Genomic DNA, 23,255 nt, shown 5'->3' with positions numbered 1-23,255 from the left:
GATAAGCAATTGGGGGGAAAAATGTTCTATCTCTGTGCCATTGGACTGAAATGACCTCTCACCTGCTTTTCAGGAGATAATCCGGATACTGCCATGTACGTGCTGCCGATGGTCTTGATTTTTTCGATGTCTTGAAATCTTTCTTCTCCTAGTAACTGGGATAGCAACAACAACAAATTAAAAAAAACCCCTATGCTATTAATTTTGCAAGTTTCTTTCCAGAATGAAGCAACTTGGACCGATCCCAATTTATGTTTACAGAAGTATTTGGGCTTTGTGAGCATTCTTTTGGATTGTTTGAAAATTTGAGAAAATTTTTCAAGGGCTCGTCAGAATTGCCGGAAAAGCCAAATCATGCCCCTCCCCCGCCGTGGTTCCTTGTTACTTCCATCTTTCCAAGAGCAATTACAAAATCTTAATATCAGGTAGTAACATATAACATGTTATATGTTATTAACATGTTTTCCCAACCAACTACACTAATACACACCTTTTTTATTGTATTTATATTAATTACACTACTTATATCTAAAGTTTCCCATCCTGTCCATATAATAGAGGCTTAAAAAGAAGAAGACTGCAGATTTATACCCTGGCCCTTCTATCTGAATCAGAGACTCAGAGAGGCTTACATTCTCCTATATCTTCTATATCCTATATTTTTAACCCACTCTTTTCTCTGAATCAGAGTTTCAGAGCAGCTCACAATCTCTTTTATCTTCTTCCCCCACAACAGACACCCTGTGAGGTGAGTGGGACTGAGGGGGCTCTCACAGCAACTGCCCTTTCAAGGACAACTCCTGTGATAGCTATAGGCTTCCCAATCCCCAGGTCCCAGCGGGGGATCCCCCGGTTTTACAGGCTTCCCCCCTCCCCCAGCCAGCTGGACGGCGGGGGAAGCCCCACCTCCATGAACAATTCCCATAGGGAATGATGGGGAATTGATCTGCGGATATCGGGGGCTCTGGGGGGGGCTGTTTTTTGAGGTAGAGGTGCCATATTTTCAGTATAGCATGTAGTGCCTCTCCCCAAAATATCCCCCAAGTTTCAAAAGGATTGGACCAGGGGGTCCAATTCTACGAGCCCCAAAAGAAGGTGCCCCTATCTTTCATTATTTTCTATGGAAGGAAGGCATTTTAAAAGGTGTGCTGTCCCTTTAAATGTGATGGCCAGAACTCCCTTGGAGTTCAATTCTGCTTGTCACACCCTTGTTCCTGGCTCCGCCCCAATGTCTCCTGGCTCCACCCCCAAAGTCTCCTGGCTCCACCCCCAAAGTTCCCAGATATTTCTTGAATTGGATTTGGCAACCCTAGATAGCTATGGCTAACCCCAGGCCATTCCAGTAGCTGTAAGTGGAGGAGTGGGAAATCCAGGCCTCGGATTCAGTGGGAGCTTTCAGGAGCACAGCTCCCGAACCTTTCTGAATTTCACCTCCTCCTACTGAGAGTTCCACCTCCTTGTCCATTGAACAGTAGGTGCAGCTGCATAACAATCCCTGCATGAACTCCACCACCTATTTTTCTACAAAATGACCTCTGGCCAGGAATCAAACCCGGTTCTCCCAGATAAGTGTCCGCACACTTAACCACTGCACCAAACTGGCTCGATGTTGCTTGCCAGATGTTAGTTTTGTTTACCTCCTTTATTTATCTACCATTTTTATATACTGTGGGAGTTACCAGCATTCCAGTCTTATTTGTAACAGAAACGTAATTTGCACTATGTGCCTTACTGAATCTCTACTGTGTTTCTAAGTAACAATAGAAGTAGGGGGTTCTTAGAGCCCAAACTGGATTTATCTGCAAAATAGAATTTGTGTTTATGACATAAATCCTGACCAATGAACTGATGCCAACCTGGCAAAAGGTATTAGTTGTGTGTAGGTGGTTCTCGCAATGAAATTATGCCGGATGTTGCAGTCAACTCGTTATATATGCTAACATGTGCCAACGTGTCATGAAGGCTATATAAAGTACCACCCACCATGAAAGGGGGTAGAGCAGTTTAGTACACAGGCTTTGGCTTAGCTCTGCTCTCTGCTTATTGCAATAAACTTTCTTGTCTTCCTCCTCCATCGGACTTTGCTGAGTGTTTCTATTGGTCAAGAATGCTTAGAGCACAGATTTGTGTGACAATATTACGGCTCAGTTAAAGGGGCAGGACATTTCCCCTGGGCCTGTTGGCAGCTCTAATGCTGACTCTTGAAGATCTCAAGTAGTGAGCTGCAGGTTCATATGTTTGTTACAAGAAGAGGTGGGATGGAAGGGAAGCACCAGAAACTCAGTGGTTTTATCGTAGAGTTTCCAGCAATTCCTAGGACCCATTTAAAACCAGAGCTAAAATGCATATACAAAAACATAAAAACAACAATTAAAACACTGGGCAGGACAAAGGGATCGCTGAGCAAATGCGGGTGGGAGACAGCAGCAGAAGGCGACAGACGTGTCTCTCCAAGAAGACATTCCAGTTTGGTGCCGCAACCAAAAAGACCCTTTCCCGCGTTGCAACCTACCTAAATCTCATTTGCTTGTACCTGGCGTTCTCTGTAAATTTCTTTATGTGCTGATTTAAACATTTGCCGGTTACATGTTCATCTGACCTTTCCAAGGAAGTGCTCAGGTCAGGTAGTCAGAGTAGAATCTGGGAGACCCAGGTTTGAATCCCCACTCTGCTATGGAAGTTTGCTAGGGGGCTTTGGGCCAGTAACCCTCTTTCAGCCTACGCTGCCTAGTCTACTTTGCAGGGCTGTTGTTGTAAAGCTAATGAGAGGAAGGGGGAGGAAAGTATGTATTTATTTGGATATTTATGCCGCATTGTTCTCCCCGACGGCAAAGCATGGTATAAATATCAATATCAGCACATAGTTCTCTCTTCCGCAACCTTCTGGTTGCCATAATCCTGTGAGGTGGGCTAACCTGAGTGACTGGCCTGAGGTCATGCAAAGAAGAAGAAGAAGAAGAAGAGGAAGAGGAAGAGGAAGAGATTGGTTTATACCCCGCCTTTCTCTTGGAGTCTCAGAGTGGTTTACAATCTCCTTCCCTTTCTCTCCCCACAACAGACACCCCATGGAGTAGATGGGACTGGGAAAGTTCTGCTGAGAAATGCACCTCCAAGAACAGCTCTGAGAGAACTTGTGACTGATCCAAGGTCGCTCCAACAGCTGCATGTGAAGGAGGAGTGGGGAATCAAACACGGTTCTCACAGACTAGAGTCTGTGCCCTTAATCACTGCATCAAACTGACTCGCTAATGGGCTAATGAGTTAAGTGAAGATTTAAATCTGGGTCTTTCAAGTCCTAGGCTAATGCTCTAACCACTGCGCCACACTGACTCTCTTACCGCTGTGACACTCATAGAAGTAGAGAAATTTCAGGCTGGAAATCTGCAATGTATTCCAACCCTCTCCTAAGAAACCCTCCAGAAATGAGAGCTCCCTGGAGGATATTCTCAAGAGTTCTTTCTTTCTTGTTTCTGTTGGACAGGATAATGTGCAGATTCTACAGTACAGGAAAGATTGGATTTTATGAATCCCTCTCTCAGTTCATAAAATCTGCATTCTCTGGTGCTTGATAAATGGTGGACGTGTTCCAGATTTTGGACACACTCTATCAATCCAAGCTGTGCCCCAGACAAACTCTTGGCATGCCTTTGCCGTCTGTCCTGCACTCAAGGTCATTGTGGCCATGCACAGAATACAAAAACGACCCTTCTCTTCGTGGAATTATTCAAAGTTATGAGCGGTGTGGATAGTTGACATGTTTAGCAAATGAGGCCAAATCTCTGGATTGTGAAAACTTAACAACGACAATCTATCTTTGTGATAGGGCAATAAAGAAGAAGATATTGGATTTATATCCCGCCCTATACTCTGAATCTCAGAGTCTCCGAGCGGTCACAATCTCCTTTACCTTCTCCCCCCCTACAACAGACAGCCTGTGAGATAGGTGGGGCTGAGAGAGCTCTCCCAGCAGCTGCCCTTTCAAGGACAACTCCTGCGATAGCTGTGACTGACCCAAGGCCATCCCAGCAAGTGCAAATGAAGGTCTGGGATATCAAACCCGGTTCTCCCAGATAAAAGTCTGCGCACTTAACCACTACACCAAACTGGCTCTCATGACCGCTTGAATGAGACTGGTTTCATTCGCCCCGCATGTATATTTGCAGGATCCAAAAAGGAAAAGGAAATGGGCCCTGAAATGGAAATGGTAATATCAATAGTGTAATACCGGCACAGGAGGGAGAAGCAAAGGAAATGGAGCACTTACGATGAGCCTGAATACACTCGTCAGATGAGATCTCACGAGAGGGAAATTGTGCAGCCTAGCTCTTGAACTTCAATTGTCTTTGGGCTGGGTGCGATTGCCGCTGCGTGTTGGGATAACAAGAGCCATAGGCATTTGGGGTGTCCTAGAGACCCAGGGGGTGTCTCTTAATGCAAGGGGGTGATCTCTTAAGGCAAAAGAATCGCGGGGTAGCTGCCGGTGGGTAACCAATCCACTCTCACAGCAGGAACTCAGATCTCCTGATGTATTCCAGCTTTAAGCTTCTGTGGAAAGATATTCAAGGGGGAGTCATTGCCTCCCAGTCATCTCTAAGTGAAGATGTCTTTGGCCACATGCCATGCACATGCTTTGGAGTGTATGGGGCAGAGCTCACTGGAGCGCAGCTCCTGAACTTTTCTGAGGGTTCCCCCTCTTTCTGCCCACCTACCTTGTCCATTGAATAGGAGGTGCAGCTGCATAACAATGCCTGGATTAGGAGAGCGGGCAGCCAGCCAGCCACCAGGGGCTTTGCCACTCCCCCAGCAGCCCTCATTAACCCTCGAAGAAGCCCACCCCACTCTTTCTCCATTTCTTATGTGATTTTGGGTGGTGGGTGGCTTGCTGGTCTTTTGACAGTGGGGTTGCCAAGGAGAGACCCAGGCGAGCGAGGCCTGCTTGGGCTGGCTGGATCTCCAAGCAGGCTTTGCTCGCCCGGGGCTCTCCTTTCTTCCGTCAGGTTGCTTTGAACTGGTGAGGGGGGGGGGTTTGGTATATGCTAATGAGCTCCACCACCTAGTTTTCTACAAAATGACCCCTGGAATCCGGCATCTTTCTTCCAGCTCCCCCTCCCTCCCAAAAAAAGCTCATCTGCCCCTGCTTCCATGTCCGATCATTAATATGCACAATTAAACCTACAGCTAGTCCCTTCTCCCTCCAGTCTTGGTATTACGTCTTGAGACATGATGATATTTCCCTCCCCCCCCCCCCATTAACTTTAGCAGTTCTTAGATCCCACCTTGGCTTTTCGTTGGTGTTCTGGAAAAATCTACCCTAGCTTCAGGGGTTTTTTTGTAGCAGGAACTCATTTGCATATTAGGCTACCCCCCTGCCCCCGATCTAGCCAATCCCCCAAGAGCTTACAGTAGGCCTTGTAAGAAGAGCCCTGTAAACGCTTGGCTACATCAGGGGGATGTAGCCTAATATGCAAAGGAGTTCCTAATATGCAAAGGTTAGTCTGGAGAGGAGGTGGCTGAGAGGTGATCTGATCACCATCTTCAAGTACTTGAAGGGCTGTCATATAGAGGATGGGGTGGAATTGTTTTCTGTGGCCTCGGAAGGTAGGTCCAGAACCAATGGGTTGAAATTAAATCAAAAGACTTTCCGGCTCAACATTAGGAAGAACTTCTTGACCGTTAGAGTGGTTCCTCAGTGGAACAGGATTCCTCGGGAGGTGGTGGGCTCTCCTTCCTTGGAGGTTTTTAAGCAGAGGCTAGATGGCCATCTGACAGCGATGAAAATCCTGTGAATTTAGGGGGAGGTATTTGTGAGTTTCCTGCATGGTGCAGGGGGTTGGACTAGATGACCCTGGAGGTCCCTTCCAACTCTATGGTTCTATGATTCCTGCTATTAAAAAAAAGCCCTGCCTAGTCTTACATGGCCCCAGTGTTTTGAAATCTGCACTCTCGGGCCATGTTTGATATTAGATCTGCAGAGGGATCATGAGAATACGCTGCCAGTGTTGTATCTAAGGGTTCCATTCCCCCCCCCCCTTTACAGTTCATTTATAGGATTTGTTTTGTTTTCGAACGATAACATTTTTTACTCCATCTCTGGAATTAAAATACTAACAGACTGATAGCTGGATAGGAATGTGGGCTCTAAATTCTGTTCTTTATCCCAACAGGCACAGCCAGAGAGAACTGTCAGTTTGCCACGCTCGAAAAGCCGAAAGGCGATTAGAAATATCTTCCTGCCGCATTACAGAGTAAAGTCTGTCTCATCGGCTGTTGCATTTCCAGTTCTTAAAGGGTACCTCTGTCATGCCCTAGTTTTGAAGATCTCTACAGATTTGTACAATTGTTCAGAATGTCATCTCGAGATAAAAGCCAACATGGCAGGGAACGTTGCCCTGTTCAGGCTTTAAACAGAAACTTGGAGCTTCTACCTGGGAAGAGACCTACTTCTGAGAAAATCCTTCCAAGCAACAGCCTACAGCATCCACCTGGGAGCGGAGCTAATCGCAAACAGGTGCCATGCCCCGCTGGTTCAAAAAGCAACCTGGAGCACCCAAGCACTGTGCAAATTTCCTTTCAAGCAGCTGCCCAATCCTTTTGTCCCGCATGGTTCTTTTGCTAATATTTGAGCGCCCCAGGCCAAAACAGAGACTATGAAGGAGAATTCAAAATGCATCAAAAATGAATGAAATGCGGGAAGGAAGGAAGGAAGGAAGGAAGGAAGGAAGGAAGGAAGGAAGGAAGGAAGGAAGGAAGGAAGGAAGGAAGGAAGGAAGGAAGGAAGGAAGGAAGGAAGGAAGGAAGGAAGGAAGGAAAATAGCTGGAGGAAGGAGGAGGGAGTGAGGTGGAAAGAAAGCAATGCACAGCAGCCAGAGCGCCTGCTCTGGCTGCAACACCACTGAAGATGTTCTCCGCAGCTGAGAACAAAATGTCTGGAAGAAAAACTTTCTCCAGTAGAACACGGCACTTGAGCTCGAAAGATTCTACAAATCCTAATGATGATGCCAGCCGTGAAAACCTGAAATCTTTGAAAGAAAGCAACTTTAACTTTAAATGCATTCTTCAAGCCACTGGTTGGCTTGCCTTGGAGAAATGATGTAAAGGGACAAATGCCTTCTCTAAGCCAGCTGATGAGACAGTGAGGGCTTTGAGAGCCACACGATATGTGTAAAAGAGCCACATGTGACCACCCCTGGCTTAAATAAATCTCTTTAAATGAAAGATGATTATAGCCTTCCATTGCTCTGAAGACCTGTGTGCACACGCTTCTCTCCATTCTCTGTCACAGTTTTCCTTCTCTGCACAACTTCTCTTCTCTCTCAGTCCTCCTTTCCTCGCCTCATGGCCTTCCTGGGTGGTGCTTGAAAAGTGCCGTCAAGTTGCAGCCAACTTATGGCAAACCCGTAAGGTTTTCAAAGCAAGAGATGTTCAAAGGTGTTTTGCCATTGCCTGCCTTTGAGTCACAACCCTGGATTTCCCTGGTGTTCTTTCATCTAAATGCTAGCCAGCTTACCCAATAGCAGCCGGAGAGCTTTCTACCTGCCTTCTATGACATCAGGGAAGCTCAGCCAATCACCACCAGATACCTCATTATCACTGGCATACCAGCATCATGCTGTTTAGCTTCTGAGATCTGACCAGATTAGGCTAGTCAGTTTCCCACTTTTTCAAGCTGCCAGTTTCTGCTTCTCCCTTTACCCCCTCAGCCATCACCTTCTTGCGTCTCTCTGCACTCTGCAGTGTTTTTTTTTTTGTAGCAGGAACTCCTTTGCACATTAGGCCACACACCCCTGATGTAGCCAATCTTCCTGGAGCTTACTGTAGGCCCTGTACTAAGAGCCCTGTAAACTCTTGGAGGGTTGGCTACATCAGGGGCGTGCGACCTAATATGCGAAGGAGTTCCTGGTAAAAAAAAAAAAAAATCCCTGCCTTTGTATTAAAAAAATGTTGTGCAAAGAGGTTGGTGGGTTGCATTAGGATTGGATAGACCTGAATTAAAATCCCTGTTCTGAGATAAAGCTCACTTGGGTGTTTTCGGGGACAATTTCTACCTCCCAGCTTCATCTACCTTACAGGGCTGCTGAGCAATGTTAACAAGAGTCCTAGGCTTGCCAATCCCCAGGTCCCAGCGGGGTTCTTCCACTTTCCCAGGCTACTTCTCGCCCCCAGTCAGCTGGCCGGCGGGGGGGAAGCCCCGCCCCCAGAGGACTATGTGCCTTTGGAGGCTTCAGTCTCCGATTGAAAGGCTTCCTCTTGGGATGGTGTGTCTGTGTTACTTTGAAGAAGTTGGCAGCAACTCATGAGTAGAGATGCCAATCCCTCGCTTCAGTCGGCGGAAACGGGGTGTGTGTGTGGGGGGGAAGGGAAACGTCTGCTGAGCACTTCATTATTCCCTATGTGGAGATCGATTCTCATAGGGTATAATGGGGAATTCATCTGGAGGTTTCGGGGGCTCTGGGGGAGCTGTTTTTTGAGGTAGAGGCACCACATTTTCAGTATAGTATCTAGTGCTTCTCCCCAAAGTACCCCCCAAGTTTCAAAACGATTGGACCAGGGGGTCCAATTCTATGAGCCCCAAAAGAAGGTGCCCCTATCCTTTATTATTTCCTATGGAAGGAAGACATTTAAAAAGGTGTGCTGTCCCTTGAAATGTGATGGCCAGAACTCCCTTGGAGTTCAATTATGCTTGTCACACCCTTGTTCCTGGCTCCACCCCTAATGTATCCTGGCTCCACCCCCAAAGTCCCCAGATTTTCTTGAATTGGACTTGGCAACCCTAAAGAGATCATTACCATGGCAGCAGCTTCGCCAATAGCAGCTGGAGAGTTTTCTAACCGCCTTCTATGACATCAGGGAAGCTCAGCCAATCACTACCAGATGCCTCATCATTACCAGCATGTGAAATCCCCCAGCACATTATGATGGAAATGCATGATATATATTTGATATAATGATATGAAATAAAATCAGCAGGATGGGGAATAATCTCCATTCTGCTGAGGTATAGGTGAAACTAACTTCACAATCGGGCTGGTACAAAATGCCAGGCTACCCATTTGAACATCCATGTCTTAAACCTCGCCCCGACACCCCTCCTCAGCCTACGGATTCACCTCATCAAAGTCGGCAATGATTTCGTTCAGCAGACGCAGGCACTCGACTCCTTGGTTGTTCATTTCGGTTTGGGAGTAGAAGTCGGCAAAGCCCGGGATGGAGGCAAACATGACGCCCACCGCATCGTAGGACTGAGAATAGAGCTCCTGGGGAGACAGGAAAAGGAATTGGAAAAGGAAATCAAAGAAGAAATGGAACTGAGGGGTAAAAAAAAAGAAGTGATAACCTGTGGCAGCAGAACTGACAGAGAACAGAGGCATTTGTTTCCTTCTTGGGCTGCCAACCTCCAGGTGGGGCCTGGAGATCCCCTAGAATTCCAACTGATTTTAAGACAACAGAGATCAGTTCCCCTGGAGAAAAGTGTTGCTTTGGAAGGTGGACTCTATGGCATTATACCCCACTGAGGTCCCTCTGATCCCCAAACCCCACCATTCCCAGGCTCCACTCCCCAAATCTCCAAGAATTTTCTAACCTGGAGGGTTTCTAGTGTTCTGGCCCCACTGATGGACCTCCCGATGGCACCTGGAGGTTTTTTGGCCACTGCATGACACAGAGGGTTGGACTGGATGGGCCATTGGCCTGATCCAACATGGCTTCTCTAAGTTCTCTTATGTTCGTATGTCTGGAGCAGTGATGTTCTGTATACTGGATGCCTGAGGGACGACAGTGGAAGGGCTTCTGAAGTTCTAGCCCTGCTGGTGGACCTCCTGATGTCCCCCGGGTTTTGGCCACTGTGTGACACAGAGGGTTGGACTGGATGGGCCACTTGCCTGATCCAACATGGCTTCTCTTATGTCTTTATGACACCCCTATCCCTCGGGAAAACCAGGAGCTGAGGCCAGGCGACAGTCTGCCATTACGTGGGGAATATGGCAAACTACTATCTCCATTCATTTCACACAGGAAACCGCTCCTTTGAGCATATCCATGTGCATGGACAATCATGACATTTAGCATTTCAGTGGTGCCTGCAGAATACTTCACATCCATGATTCTTTACAACAGCTCTGTCAGGTAGAATAATACTATCAACCTCAAACTGCATATGGGTGTCTGAAGCACACGAACATATGAGGCTGACTTCTGTTGTTATATCATTGGTCTATCAAGGTCTACTCTGACTAGTAGCAGGTCTCCCAGATCACAGGTGGTCTTTTGAACCACCTACTACCTGATTGTTTCAACAGGAATAGCAACAACAACAACAATAATATGGTGCTGTGTGTGGTGTAGCTAGAAGATCCTCAGTTTCTCTGGCTGCCTAAAGCATTAGCTCTTTTTTACCATTATACACCACTAGGTGGCAAGCGAGACTTATTTTGGGGGTTGGGAGAGCACTGAGAGAACTGTGACCGTCCCAAGGTCATCCAGCTGGCTTCATGTGGAGATGTGTGGAATTGAACCTGGTTCCTATTGAGTAAGTTTTGCTTAATGTGTCATGTTGAGGTTTATGCTTTGCTTCTGGTGGCATCCAGATTTCTATATGCCAAATCCTTTTGCAGTGTCTATTGGATGCTTAACCCTGTAAATTTACTGACTCATTCTCTGTAATCCATACTGAGTACCAGCTAAAAAGATGGACAATAATAAAAATAATGAAGAAAAAAATGAAGAGTCTGCAGTTTTATAACAAGATATAGAACTAATTTAGTTCTTAGTTCATTTGGCCTTTCCTAAACTCCTGTGTAATGACACCCCCTGGCCATCCTGAAGTGGTGGCTCTAAAGAGCAACCAATCCACAACTCCCTTTTTCAGAATGTTACCATGGTGGCGTCTCAAGTTGTCCAGATTTGGTTCCTTTGCCATAAGACTCTTATTGTCTTACGCATAGCACAGCTCATTTCAGTCACATGTTCTTTCTTTAGATCCTGGCCATTCTGCCATGAGATCTCATTCTGCCATGAGAGCAGTTTTATAACATGGGATAGAACTAATTTAGTTCTTAGTTCATCTGGCCTTTCCTAAGCTCCTGTGTAATGACACCCTCTGGCCATCCTGAAGTGGTGGCGCTAAAGAGCAACCAATCCACAACTCCCTTTTTTAGCACGTTACCATGGCGGCATCTCAAGTTGTCCAGATTTGGTTCCTTTGCCCCAAGAGCCTTATTGTCTTATGCACAGTGCAGGTGATTTCAGTCACATGTTCTTTCTTTAGATCCTGACCCTTCTGCCATGAGGTCAGGACAAAAATATTATTTACTTCATTATCGCGATCCTTTTCCAAGAAGTGGCGGGCGACGTGACTCGGCAGGATATTGCGCAGCATGTTCTCGTTGTGCTCTCGCAGCTCCTTCATCTCGTTGATCTCTTCTTTGGCCTGGCCGCGCCAGAGGAAGTCGAGCCGTGCGGTGTATTCAAGCTGCAGTGATGAGGAAAAGGGAAATCAAAACGTCTGGGGACTTTGGGGGTGGAGCCAGGAGACATTGGAGGTGGAGCCAGGATCAAGGGTATGACAAGCATAATTGAACTCCAAAGGGAGTTCTAGCCATCACATTTAGAGGGACCGCACACCTTTTCAATGCCTTCCTTCCATAGGAAATAATGAAGGATAGGGCAGCTTTTTTGGGGGCTCATAGAATTGGACCCCCTGGTACAATCTTTTTGAAACTTGGGGAGTATCTTGGAGAGAGTTACTGGATGCTATACTAAAAATCTGGTGCCTCTACCTCAAAAGACAGCCCCCCCAGATCTCCGGGGATTAATTTTCCATTATTTCCTAGGGAATAACAGAGTTCCCAACAGACATTTCCCTCCCCTCCCCCCGCTTTCAGATGAGCCTGAAGCGGGGGGAGGGCCTCCAAACCAGGGGATCCCCTACCCCCACCTGAGGATTGGCAACCCTAATTCATCAGCTTGGTGATTAATAGTCCCTTGAGTTTCTGCAGCTCAAACACTGGCAGTCACAAGTCCTTTATGAAGGAGCAAGGCTTTTTTTTGGCAGGAATGCACAGGAACGCAGTTCCGGCTGGCTTGGCGCCAGGGGGTGTGGCCAAATATGTAAATAATTTCCAGCTGGGATTTTTCTACAAACAAAGTCCTGCGTGAAACAATGGTGGCATCAGGGGGCGTGTGGCCCGCAAATGACTTCCTGCGGGGCTTTTTCTACCCAAAAAAGCGCCGTGAAGGAGTAGCGCACGTGGTTTCTCATGTTAAGAAATCTCCTGACCTGGATAACCCAGTCGAGCCTGATCTTGTCAGATCCTGGAAGCTAAGCAGGGTCAGGTCGTGCAAGTACTTGGATGGGAAGACCTCCTTGAAATACCAGCAGTTGGGAGGACAAAGGCAGGCTTTATTCAGCCACCTCTCTGAATATCCGCCAGGCCCCCAGTAGGGGTCAGTTACCAGAAGTCACCATGGATTCCAGGTGCAGACACACACACACAATACAGAAATACAAAAATACCCCCACCCAAGAAATATACTAAGGAAGAGCCAGCACAACTGTTTTAGCACACTGGCACAAAACTGTACATGGCTTGCACACAGGTGATTGGCGGCTGTTAACCTCTGTCATTTCCCTTTGTGTAAAGCATCTCCATCATCATCACATTTTAAAGGATCTCTAAGAAGTCATTCAGTTCCATATGAACCTTTGCCTGACATTCCTTTCACACCCTGCTTATTTTAGCACCCCATCTAGCTCTCTAATATACTTTGCCTCAAAACCTTCATGTTCCTTTTTAAAGAGTCACATTTGGTTTGAGACCCCTTCTTTCAATAACAGGTTTTTCTTGAAGCAAGTCAACCGCACCTGGATCTTGGTTTTGCAAGCACTCCTGAACTGTGTTCTTTAGGTCTACCAGATGAAAAACTGGGGATTGTGGGAAACAACACTGTATGACACTCTAGGAAGTCCCTTAATATCTATGGCTTTTACCATAGAGATTGAGGAATTTCCTAGAGCATCTCTTGGTACTGTGATGTCATTTTCAGGTACTTGCTCAGAAGTGATGTCACGGTGATGTAAGACATTGTACTCCTGTTCCCCAGTTCCTCATCAGCGGGAAGCCTGATAAGTCTAGTGATGCTCACTAAGCTGAAATGACTGTATGTGGGCATTAATTTTAAGGGCGTTCTCTTGTCACAGAATATCTAACCAGCGGTCCATCTACTTCAGATCTGGTTTCCTGCAGTGGCAAAGCAGTGCCCTCGAAGGCAAAAGTCTCCTCCTCTTGTTAGCCCTCCTATCAGCTGGTGTAACAGAAATAGCCTGCTTCTGACCATGGAGGTTCCATGCAGGTTATTAGCTATCAACAGATCTGTCGCCCATATATTTTCTCCCATATATTTACCCAATTCCGTTTCACAGGGCTTTTTAAAAGCAGGAGCACAGTTCCAGCTGACATGGCTTCAGGGGGTGTGGTCTAATACGCAAATGAGTTCCTGCACGGAACAATGGTGATGTCAGAGGGTGTGGCCTGATATGCAAATGAGTTCCTGCTGGGCTTTTGCTGCAAAAAAAGCCCTGCCATTTCAAAAGCTTATAATCTAGTGCCCAAGAGCACATACACACTGTGGCAGTGGGTGTGGTCACTGAAATGGGGTCAGAGGGTGTGACCTAATATGCAAATGAGTTCCTGCTGGGATTTTTCTACGAAAAAAAGCCCTGCTGTTTCAAAAGCTTCTAATCTAGTGACCAAGAACGCATCCTGTGGCAGCGCATTCCACAAGTTAAAGGGGGCATAACAGATGTAAATGGATGTTGAATCAAAGGAAGAACTTCAGTCTTTAATCATAGGTACTGGTGGTCTTGTCGGATGAGTCTGTGCAATGCTGCTCACTGAGAGCTGGGAAGTCTTCCAATGCAACCCATTGGTCTTCATCTGCAAAGTCATATATTGCTAAAGTGACAATGGTAGCAAGGGCTTTTTTTTTGTAGCAGGAATTCCTTTGCATATTAAGCCACACACCCCTGATGTAGCCAATCCTCCCAAAGCTTACAGGGCTCTTCTCACAGGGCCTACTGTGAGCTCCAGGAGGATTGGCTACATCAGGGGTGTGTGGCCTAATACGCAAAGGAGATCCTGCTAGAATTCCTTACAGGGCTCTTCATACAGGGCCTGCTGGAAGCTCCAGGAGGATTGGCTACATCAGAGGGGTGTGGCCTAATATGCAAAGGAGGTCCTGCTAGAATTCCTTACAGGGCTCTTCTCACAGGGCCTACTGTAAGCTCCAGGAGGATTGGCTACATCAGGGGTGTGTGGCCTAATATGCAAAGGAGGTCCTGCTAGAATTCCTTACAGGGCTCTTCTCACAGGGCCTACTGTGAGCTCCAGGAGGATTGGCTACATCAGGGGGGTGTGGCCTAATATGCAAAGGAGGTCCTGCTAGAATTCCTTACAGAGCTCTTCTTACAGGACCTACTGTAAACTCTTGGAGGATTGGCTACATCAGGAGGGTGTAGCCTAATATGCAAAGGAGTTTCTGCTACAAAGAAAGGCTCTGACGGTAGCAAAACTTGACCCACAAGAGTTCTGTCTGTCTTTTGGAGAGACAGGGAGGGAGGGAGAATATTAGACTGCAAGAACAAGAGAATGGGGGCGAGTGGGAGAGGAAATAAATGGGGTATTTTCAGGGGTGTCTCCTTGGACAGCCTTAGGGTCAGTTTTGCCAATTTGCAGCAGAAGAGAACCCCCGTGTAGTCCAAATCTCCTTTCTACCTTTGCATTCACGCCTAGGGAGAACAACAGTTAAGGATTCCATCCGGTTTGGTGTAGTGGTTAAGAGAGACAGTTTGGTATAGTGAAGTGTGTGGACTCTTACTGGGAGAACTGGGTTTGATTCCCCACTCCTCCATTTACAGCAGCTGGAATGGCCTTGGGTTAGCCATAGCTCTTGCAGGAGTTGTCCTTGAAAGGGCAGCTGCTGTGAGAGCCCTCTCAGCCCCACCCACCTCCCAGGGTGTCTGTTGAGGGGGAAAAAGATATAGGAGATTGTAAGCCGCTCTGAGTCTCTGATTCAGAGAAAAGGACAGGGTATAAATCTGTAGTCTTCTTCTTCTTCTTCATTATCCTTCTTTCCCCTCCATGGCTCCTGTCAATAGCCCAGGATGCTGGAAGGTGGGATATTCCTTGCTGGGGAAGCATTTTTAAGGTTTCCATGACTGAATCTGTTTCTTTACCTTTCCTTTCACCCCTGATGTTGGAACACATCCAGTGCCTTGCAGCCATTTTAGGTTGGCATGCATTTCACACAAAGCGCCAGCTGCACTAAATCAGAATTCTTTTTCCGTCGAGAGAAAGAGCTAAATCACCTCTCGAGGATAAGAGCTCTTTCTCCGGAGGAAGGAAGTCTGAAAAGCTCAAGATGCTTTGAGAGGCTCTGGGTGAGATTTCCTTCTCTGGAGAAAGCCTCTCTCTGCTGTTTCAACTCAAATGTTGACAAAGAAGATCAGAATGCAAGTGGGGGCATCCTTGGGATCGCAACTGAAGCAGGCCTTTGAGAAGATCTTATTCTCTCATGGGCACCAAGCGGGGCGGGGGGGGAGTAGCTCAGTGGTAGAGCATCTGCTTGGGAAGCAGAAGGTCCCAGGTTCAATCCCTGGCATCTCCAAAAAAGGGTCCAGGCAAATAGGTGTGAAAAACCTCAGCTTGAGACCCTGGAGAGCCGCTGCCGGTCTGAGAAGACAATACTGACTTTGATGGACCGAGGGTCTGATTCAGTAGAAGGCAGCTTCGTATGTTCATATGTTCTTGGTATCCAGGGTCTCTAGCTCTGAGTTGGGAAATACCCAGAGACTCTGGGTGTGGAACCTGAGGGAAGTGGGTTTTTGGGGAGGGGAGGGACTTCAGTGGAATGCAGTGCCATAGAGACCGATTTCCTGCTAGCCAATGCCGCTCTCATATGAACATATGAAGCTGCCTTATACTGAATCAGACCTTTGGTCCATCAAAGTCAGTATTGTCTTCTCAGACTGGCAGCGGCTCTCCAGGGTCTCAAGCTGAGGTTTTTCATGCCTATTTGCCTGGACCCTTTTTTGGAGATGCCAGGGATTGAACCTGGGACCTTCTGCTTCCCAAGCAGATGCTCTACCACTGAGCCACCGTCCCTCCCCACTCTCCTCTTCTCTGCCGAGCTTCTGTCGGATTTCACACTATCTGCCCCGGGGCTGCAACTTGCTCTGCCTCTTTCGCGCAGCAAACAAGATCCTCTAAAAACTAGCTTCTGTTGCTGCCTGAAAAAGGCGAAGCTAGTTGCAGTCCGAGGCAGATAATGTGAAATCCCAGGGAAGCCCCACGGAGAAGAGGAGCGTGAGAGCGGCATAAGGCTAGTAGGAAATCGTTCGGAGTCTACCTTCCAAAGTGGCCATTTTCTCCAGGGGAATTGATCTCTCTCGCCTGAAGATCAGCTGTAATTCTGGGAGATCTCCAGCCATCGGCTGGAGGTTGGTAACTCTATCAAAGCAGTCCTTTTACTGCAAGTTCGCTGCTGCACCTTGGCTTGAACCAAGCCTGATCTCATTAAGAAAACCATGGGATTTTGGTTCTGCAGCCTCTAGTCTGAAAACTAGATGGATTGGGGTAATTTGGCCAGTTAGGTAGGCCTCCTGTTTACCCACCCCCAGCTCCAATTTCCTGCCCCTAAGCAGCAGAAGGAAAAACAGCTTCCATCTAGTGCTACTCCAGGAATTTCCTCTCTGTAGCGTAATGACTATAGAAGCTATGGTAGAAAACCTATACTATCACTTGAAAGTGATCTCATATCCTTCCCAAACTTTACATTCCACAAGCATCTCCCCCACTCCCTGGCCCCATGCTGTTGTCAAGGCAGTGCTGGGAACCCTTTTCATAGGCTCTGTCTATGGGTTTTCTCTTCTTACCCCAAATATTTCTGGGACTTGATGCCAGGTGCCCATGGGCTCCCCATCCCAGGCCCTCCCCATTTGTGGCTATGTTCCTCTTCTTCCTCTGATATCATAGCCCTCTCCCTCTTACTTTCCCACATCAAGGCTCCAAGAATTGAGGACAATTCTGTCAACACTTCATTCATTCATTCGTTCGTTCGTTCATTCATTCATATCCTGCTCTCCCCTGTCCCTCAGAGTCAGGACTTGAAAGCAGCTTAGAATGTTATTCTCCCCTCCTCCCTTTCCTCACTACAACCACCCTGTGAGGTAGACCAGGTCGAGAGTTTTACAGGCCCAAGGTCACCCAGTGACCTTCTGTGGTAGAAGTCAGGGCTTTTTTTCTAGCAAGATTTCCTTTGCATATTAGGCCACACACCCCTGATGTAGCCAATCCTCCAAGAGCTTACAGGGCTCTTTATTAAAAAAAAAAGCCCTGCGGTTGACAATAGCCAAAGGAGCAAAAGGAGGTAATCCGTTATACCTCTTTAGCCCCCCATCCCCATGACTATTTCGATCAGCAGGACAGTTCACCAAACTCTTATGAGACTCCTTCATGTGAGAGCTTAGCCATGGCAACCAAAATGACGGCGAAACTCTCGTGAGAGGAAGTGATCTCCTGAGATTTGAGGAAGCCCCAGAGAATTTCATGTGTTGCTTTCAGAGCTTTTTTTTGCAGCAGGAATTCCTTTGCATATTAGGTTACACACCCTTGATGCGGCCAATCCTTCATGAGCTTACAGGGCTCTTCTTACAGGACCTACTGTAAGCTCCAGGAGGATTGGCTATATCAGGGATGTGTGGCCTAATATGCAAAGGAGTTCCTGCTACAAAAAAAGCCCTGGGAAAAGTGAGGCTTTGAACTTGGGTCGTTCAGGTTCTTAGTCCTCCACTTGCATGGCACGGGCTGTGTTTACACCATGGAGCTAAAAGGAATGCACATAAATTGCTTTGCTCCCTTCAGTGCCCCACCCCTTGTAGGTCGCTGTGACATCATAAGGGCCTGGGGGGCAATTAGGGGTGACCTGATAGAGGTTTACAAAATTATCCATGGGATAGAGAAGGCAGAGAAAGAGTACAATACAAGAACTCTTGGACACTCAATGTAATGACTGAGCATTAGGCTTAGAACATATGAAAGGTAGTCCTTCTTTACCCAAAGAGTGATTAATACATGGTATTCCCTGCTGCAGGAGGTGGTGGCAGCTGCAAGCATACACGGCTTCAAGAAGGGATTGGATAAAAGTATGGAACAGAGGTCCATCGGTGAGTATTAGTCACAAGCAATGCTCCTAAGCGATGGAGTCTTGTAAACAAAAATTCTACCTTGTGAGCTACTGACATTAAAGTTGTGAGCTACTGTGCAAATTAGTTTTCTTCAGCTCCGTTTTTCCCTGAGCTAAGGCAAAAACGCATGAGCCGAAAGTTAAAATACTGTGAGCTAGCTCACACTAATCAACTTAGAGGGAACACTGGTCACAAGGTATGGATGGAACAGACAGAGACCGATTTCCCATTCACTTTACGCCGCTCTCGCTTCCCTCTTCTTAGTGGCGCTTCCTTCCAATTTCACGCTACCTGCCCCGGGGCTACAGCTAGTGTTGGCTTTTCCACACAGCAAACAGAAACCGCTAAAAAAACGGTTTCTGTTTGCCGCACGAAAATGCCAACGTTACTTGCAGCCCCGGGGCAGATAGTGTGAAATCAGAATGAAGCCCTGCTGAGAAGAGGAACGCGAGAGCGGCGTAAGGTGAGTGGGAAATCAGTCTCTGTCTGGGGCAGAGATGCTCTGTATTCTTGGTGTTTGGGGGCCAACAGTGGGATGGCTTCTGGAGTTTTGGCCCCACTGGTGGATCTCCTGATGGCATCTGGTTTTTGGCCACTCTGTGACTCAGAGAGTTGGACTGGATGGGCCATTGGCCTGGTCCAACATGGCTTTCTGTTATGATCTCCTTTTTCCATTTCCTGTCGCCATCGAGTGTGCTAAAAGGACGGCAGAACACTCATGTTTCACAGATGCCCTGATGTTCTAGTATTAAACGCAGGCCTTGAATTCAGCAGGAGCTCACAGGAGCACAGCTCCTGAACCTTTCAGAGGGTTCCTCCTCCTCCTCCCCACCTACCTACCTTGTCCATTGAACAGTAGGTGCAGCTGCATAGCAGTCCCTGGATGAGCTCCACCACCTATTTTTCTACAAAACGGCCCCTGATTAAACGACAGGTGGGGGGAAAGCTATATCAATTTGGGGAGGGATGGTGGCTCAATGGTAGAGCCTCTGCTTGGGAAGCAGAAGGTCCCAGGTTCAATCCCCGGCATCTCCAACTAAAATGGTCCAGGCAAATAGGTGTGAAAAACCTTAGCTTGAGACCCTGGAGAGCCACTGCCAGTCTGAGTAGACAATACTGACTTCGATGGACCCAAGGTCTGATTCAGTAGAAAGCAGCTTCATATGTTCATATCTACTTGCGCAGAGCATGATTTTTGTAAAAGCTCTAGCTTGTCTTCCCCACTTTAGGTATCTTTCTTTTTTTGTTCTTGCCGTACATGCATTTGTTTCAATCGCAGCTCACTTGTTATCGTTTAGCATGAAAACAAAATCTTACGGTACACTTTGAGTTTGCCTCTGTCCTTTTTGCTTTGCTTTGTCTGTTTCAATGTGGTTTTAATAAACCTCTAAAAGCCAAAGTGCAGAGTAACGATTTTAATATCGCATTCAGACTCGAGAATCACTACTTTCCTGTTATGCTAAATCCCCGCCTTAGAAGTTTATGATTGATCCTTAATGCCAAAGATAACTAATTAAGCTCCCACTTGCCCTTAATTTGGGGCTTCGCAGAACACATCCTCTAGACATATTGACTGCAGGAGACATAAATCTCGCAGAAAGTGAGCCAACTGTCTGGGCCAGTTCAGGTTTTACCAAGACAAATTGAGTTATAAAAAGGCCTTGGCTAGCATTAGGGTTCCACATTAGCTCAGAATTTATTGGAATCCATAAAAGACTTTGCTAGCAGACCCTGCTTTCGGGAAGGGAAATCTCCAATGTTTGTTTTATGTCGATCCTTATCCTGAATCGCAGCGAATGTTCTGCTCAGAACGTCTGCTTCTTCCACAACATTCTGTGGCACAAAGCACAGTCTGAAGCAGGGGTGGGATTCTAGCAGGAGCTCCTTTGCATAGTAGGCCACACACCCCTGATGTAGCCAATCCTTCAAGAGCTTACAAAAAAGAGCCTCTTAAACTCTTGGAGGATTGGCTACATCAGGAGGGCGTGGCCTAATATGCAAAGAAGCTCCTGCTAGAATTCCACCCCTGAAGGCACACGATCCAGTTCAGCTGATGAAAGCCTGAGTGGTCTGCTCCTCAGAAAAGCTCGGATGGCATATAATTTGGGAGTCTTTTGTAAACCAGGCCAAATAGGGCCAGCCCTAGACTGTCTGGCTAGGCTAACTTCTGGCAAAGCCCTCCCCACCTCCCCTACACACACACTGATAATGTCACTGAGTCACATTTGGGGCCCCCAATTTGTAACCCCCAGAAGGCCGACGCCCTAGGCAATCACCTAGTTTGTCTAGTGGCAAACCAGCCTTGAGGCCAAGGGTTAAACTACATGGAACGAGAGAATCCACAGGCGCTCATGTGTCCTTCAGTAGTCATGTCAAACAGGGCAAATGTGTGTGTCTGTTTTTGCCATCAGGTAATGATGACTTATGGCTACCCTGTAGGGCTTTCAACGCAAGAGCATTTGGAGGTGGCTTGTCTCTGCATCACGGCCCTGGTATTCCTTGGAGGTCTCCCTCCAAATACTTTCCAGGGCCGATCCTACTTATCTTCTGAGATCTAATGAGATTAGGCTAGCCTGGACTATCCAAGTCAAGGTGTGCGTGTGTGTGTGTGTGTGTTTGGGTGGGTGTGTCTATTTTAAACTTAGCGGAACATCCACCGGCTGGATTCACGCCCTGTTCACCAGCCAGGAATAGGGAGCAGATTTTTCGATAGACTGTTCGCCTGCTCTTTGACCTGTTTATGGTTGTTCAAGGGGCTGCTTCCACTGTTCCTTCCTGACCACACAATGAAATGCATGGGGCTTTTAGGGGATGCATGTTCCCATGCAGTGGCATGGAGCTTGCCTCTCCACTTCATAGCTGTGCCGCTTCTGTGCTCAGCAAGCAATTCAAAAATATTTATATACAGGGGTTCTTTTGTAGACAAATAGCTGGCAGAGCTCATTAGCATAACTCATTAGCATATGCTGCACCCCAGCCAAATGTTTTAATCATATATTTTCAGCCAAATTTTTAATCATATATTTTCAGCCAAATTTTTAATCATATATTTTATTCTTTAATACTCTATGTTTGTTTTTAACTGTTGTTAGCCGTGCTGAGCCCTTCAGGGGGTGGGGTGGGATATGAAGCTGATAAAATACATAAAGAAGATAGAAGAAGAAGAAGATATTGGATTTATATCCCGCCCTCCACTCCGAAGAGTCTCAGAGCGGCTCACAATCTCCTTTACCTTCCTCCCCCACAACAAACACCCTGTGAGGTGGGTGGGGCTGGAGAGGGCTCTCACAGCTGCTGCCCTTTCAAGGACAACCTCTGCCAGAGCTATGGCTGACCCAAGGCCATTCCAGCAGGTGCAAGTGGAGGAGTGGGGAATCAAACCCGGTTCTCCCAGATAAGAGTCTGCACACTTAACCACTACACCAACTTGATGCAAGATAGGAGAGCCCTGAGCAAGTGAGGCCTGCTTGGACTGGCTAGAGATCCAGCCAGCCCAAGCAGGCCTCACTTGCCTGGGGCTCTCATGGGCCACCCCCGCCCCAGTCAAAAGGCCAGCAAGCCACCTGTCAAAATCACATAAGAAGTGGAGAAAGGGTGGCGTGGGCTTCTCCAGGGGTTAATGAGGGCTGCTGGGGGTGTGGCAAAGCCCCTGGTGGCTGGCTGGCTGCCCGTTCTCCTAATCCAGGGATTGCTATGCAGCTGCACCTACTATTCAATGGACAAGGTAGGTGGGGAGGAAGAGGGGAAACCCTCAGAAAGGTTCAGGAGCTTTGCTCCTGTGCGCTGCTGCTGAATCTGAGGCCTGTTTACGTATTTATTTACATATTCAAAAACCAAGTTTTGGCCGCCCAGCAATACTGAAGCACAAATAGGAAGTTCACAAAAAATTAGACTGTTTTTAGTTCAGCCCAGGGCTTTTTTGTGGCAGGAATTCCTTTGTGGCAGGAATTGCATATTAGGCCATACACCCCTGATGCAGCCCATCCTCCAAGAGTTTACAAAGCTCTTCGTACGGGGCCTGCTATCAGCTCCAGGAGGACTGGCTGCATCAGGGGTGTGTGGCCTATTATGCAAAGGAGTTCCTGCTACAAAAAAAGCCCTGGTACAGTCCACAGCAGAAGTTCTGTAAAAATACAGTACTGTCTACTGAAGACAAAACAGATTTCTTTTAGGAATGAGCCTCTTCTTGGCACCCATTCGTTTGGCACCAAAAGGAGTCCTCAAGCATCCCAACAGGGTAAATTGGAGAGAGTCCAGGGATCCTTTCATGTCTACTGCTCTTTTATGCAGATAGGGATAACTCAAGGAGAGAGAATATGGAGTAATCAAAAGGATTTTAGAAAGCTCTCAGTCCCCATTCTTGCAACTCCAGTCAACAGGCAATTATTTAAATAGGCCATGCAGTTGGTTACAAATCATATAAATCGGTCATAAATAAATGCTGTGTTTAAAAAATATCCTACTGTTTAGTGTTCGTCTAAAAAAAATCCTTCACCATTAATAGCTGCTGTTTGAATTGACAGTGGCTTTGTGCACACATAGAACCATATTAGAAAAAGAAGATATTGGATTTATTTCCTGCCCTATACTCTGAATCTCAGAGTGGCTCACAATCTCCTTTACCTTCCCCCCCCCCCACACACACACAACAGATACCCTGTGAGGCGGGTGGGGCTGAGAGGGCTCTCCCAGCAGCTGCCCTTTCAAGGACAACTCCTGCGATAGCTGTGGCTGACCCAAGGCCTGACAGCAGGTGCAAGTGGAGGAGTGGGGAATCAAACCCTGTTCTCCCAGATAAGAATCTGTGCCTTTAGCCACTACACCAAACCGGCTCTCCTGACAGTTAGAGCAGTTCCTCAGTGGAACAGGCTTCCTCAGGAAGCGCGGGCTCTCCTTTTTAAGATCTGAAGCAGAGGCAGCCATCTAACAGCAATGCTGATCACGAGAAGGAGGGCAGGAAGGGCTGCATCAGAGCTTAGTTCTCGTGGTTCTTTCTTACACACCCAAGGAAATGCTG

The 23,255-nt window shown here is 47.2% G+C and overlaps 1 protein-coding gene across 2 annotated transcripts in view; it reads right to left on the bottom strand.

Moving 5' to 3' along the window:
• Positions 1-23,255, bottom strand: part of ADCY8 (adenylate cyclase 8) — a 198,811-nt gene that overhangs the window by 10,463 nt on the left and 165,093 nt on the right. For both annotated transcript variants that reach the window (XM_060243211.1, XM_060243212.1), the window contains 3 exons: positions 11,309-11,467; positions 9,108-9,254; positions 63-155 (listed from right to left, as the gene is read on the bottom strand). In XM_060243211.1, coding sequence (XP_060099194.1) covers positions 63-155; positions 9,108-9,254; positions 11,309-11,467 — 399 coding nt within the window. The remainder of the gene's footprint in view (positions 1-62; positions 156-9,107; positions 9,255-11,308; positions 11,468-23,255) is intronic.

The sequence above is a fragment of the Heteronotia binoei genome, chromosome 7 (genome assembly GCF_032191835.1).
Source record: "Heteronotia binoei isolate CCM8104 ecotype False Entrance Well chromosome 7, APGP_CSIRO_Hbin_v1, whole genome shotgun sequence".
NCBI lineage: Eukaryota > Metazoa > Chordata > Lepidosauria > Squamata > Gekkonidae > Heteronotia > Heteronotia binoei.
The sequence above is the reverse complement of the archived record's forward strand: the minus strand, read 5'-3'. Positions and strand labels throughout refer to the sequence as shown.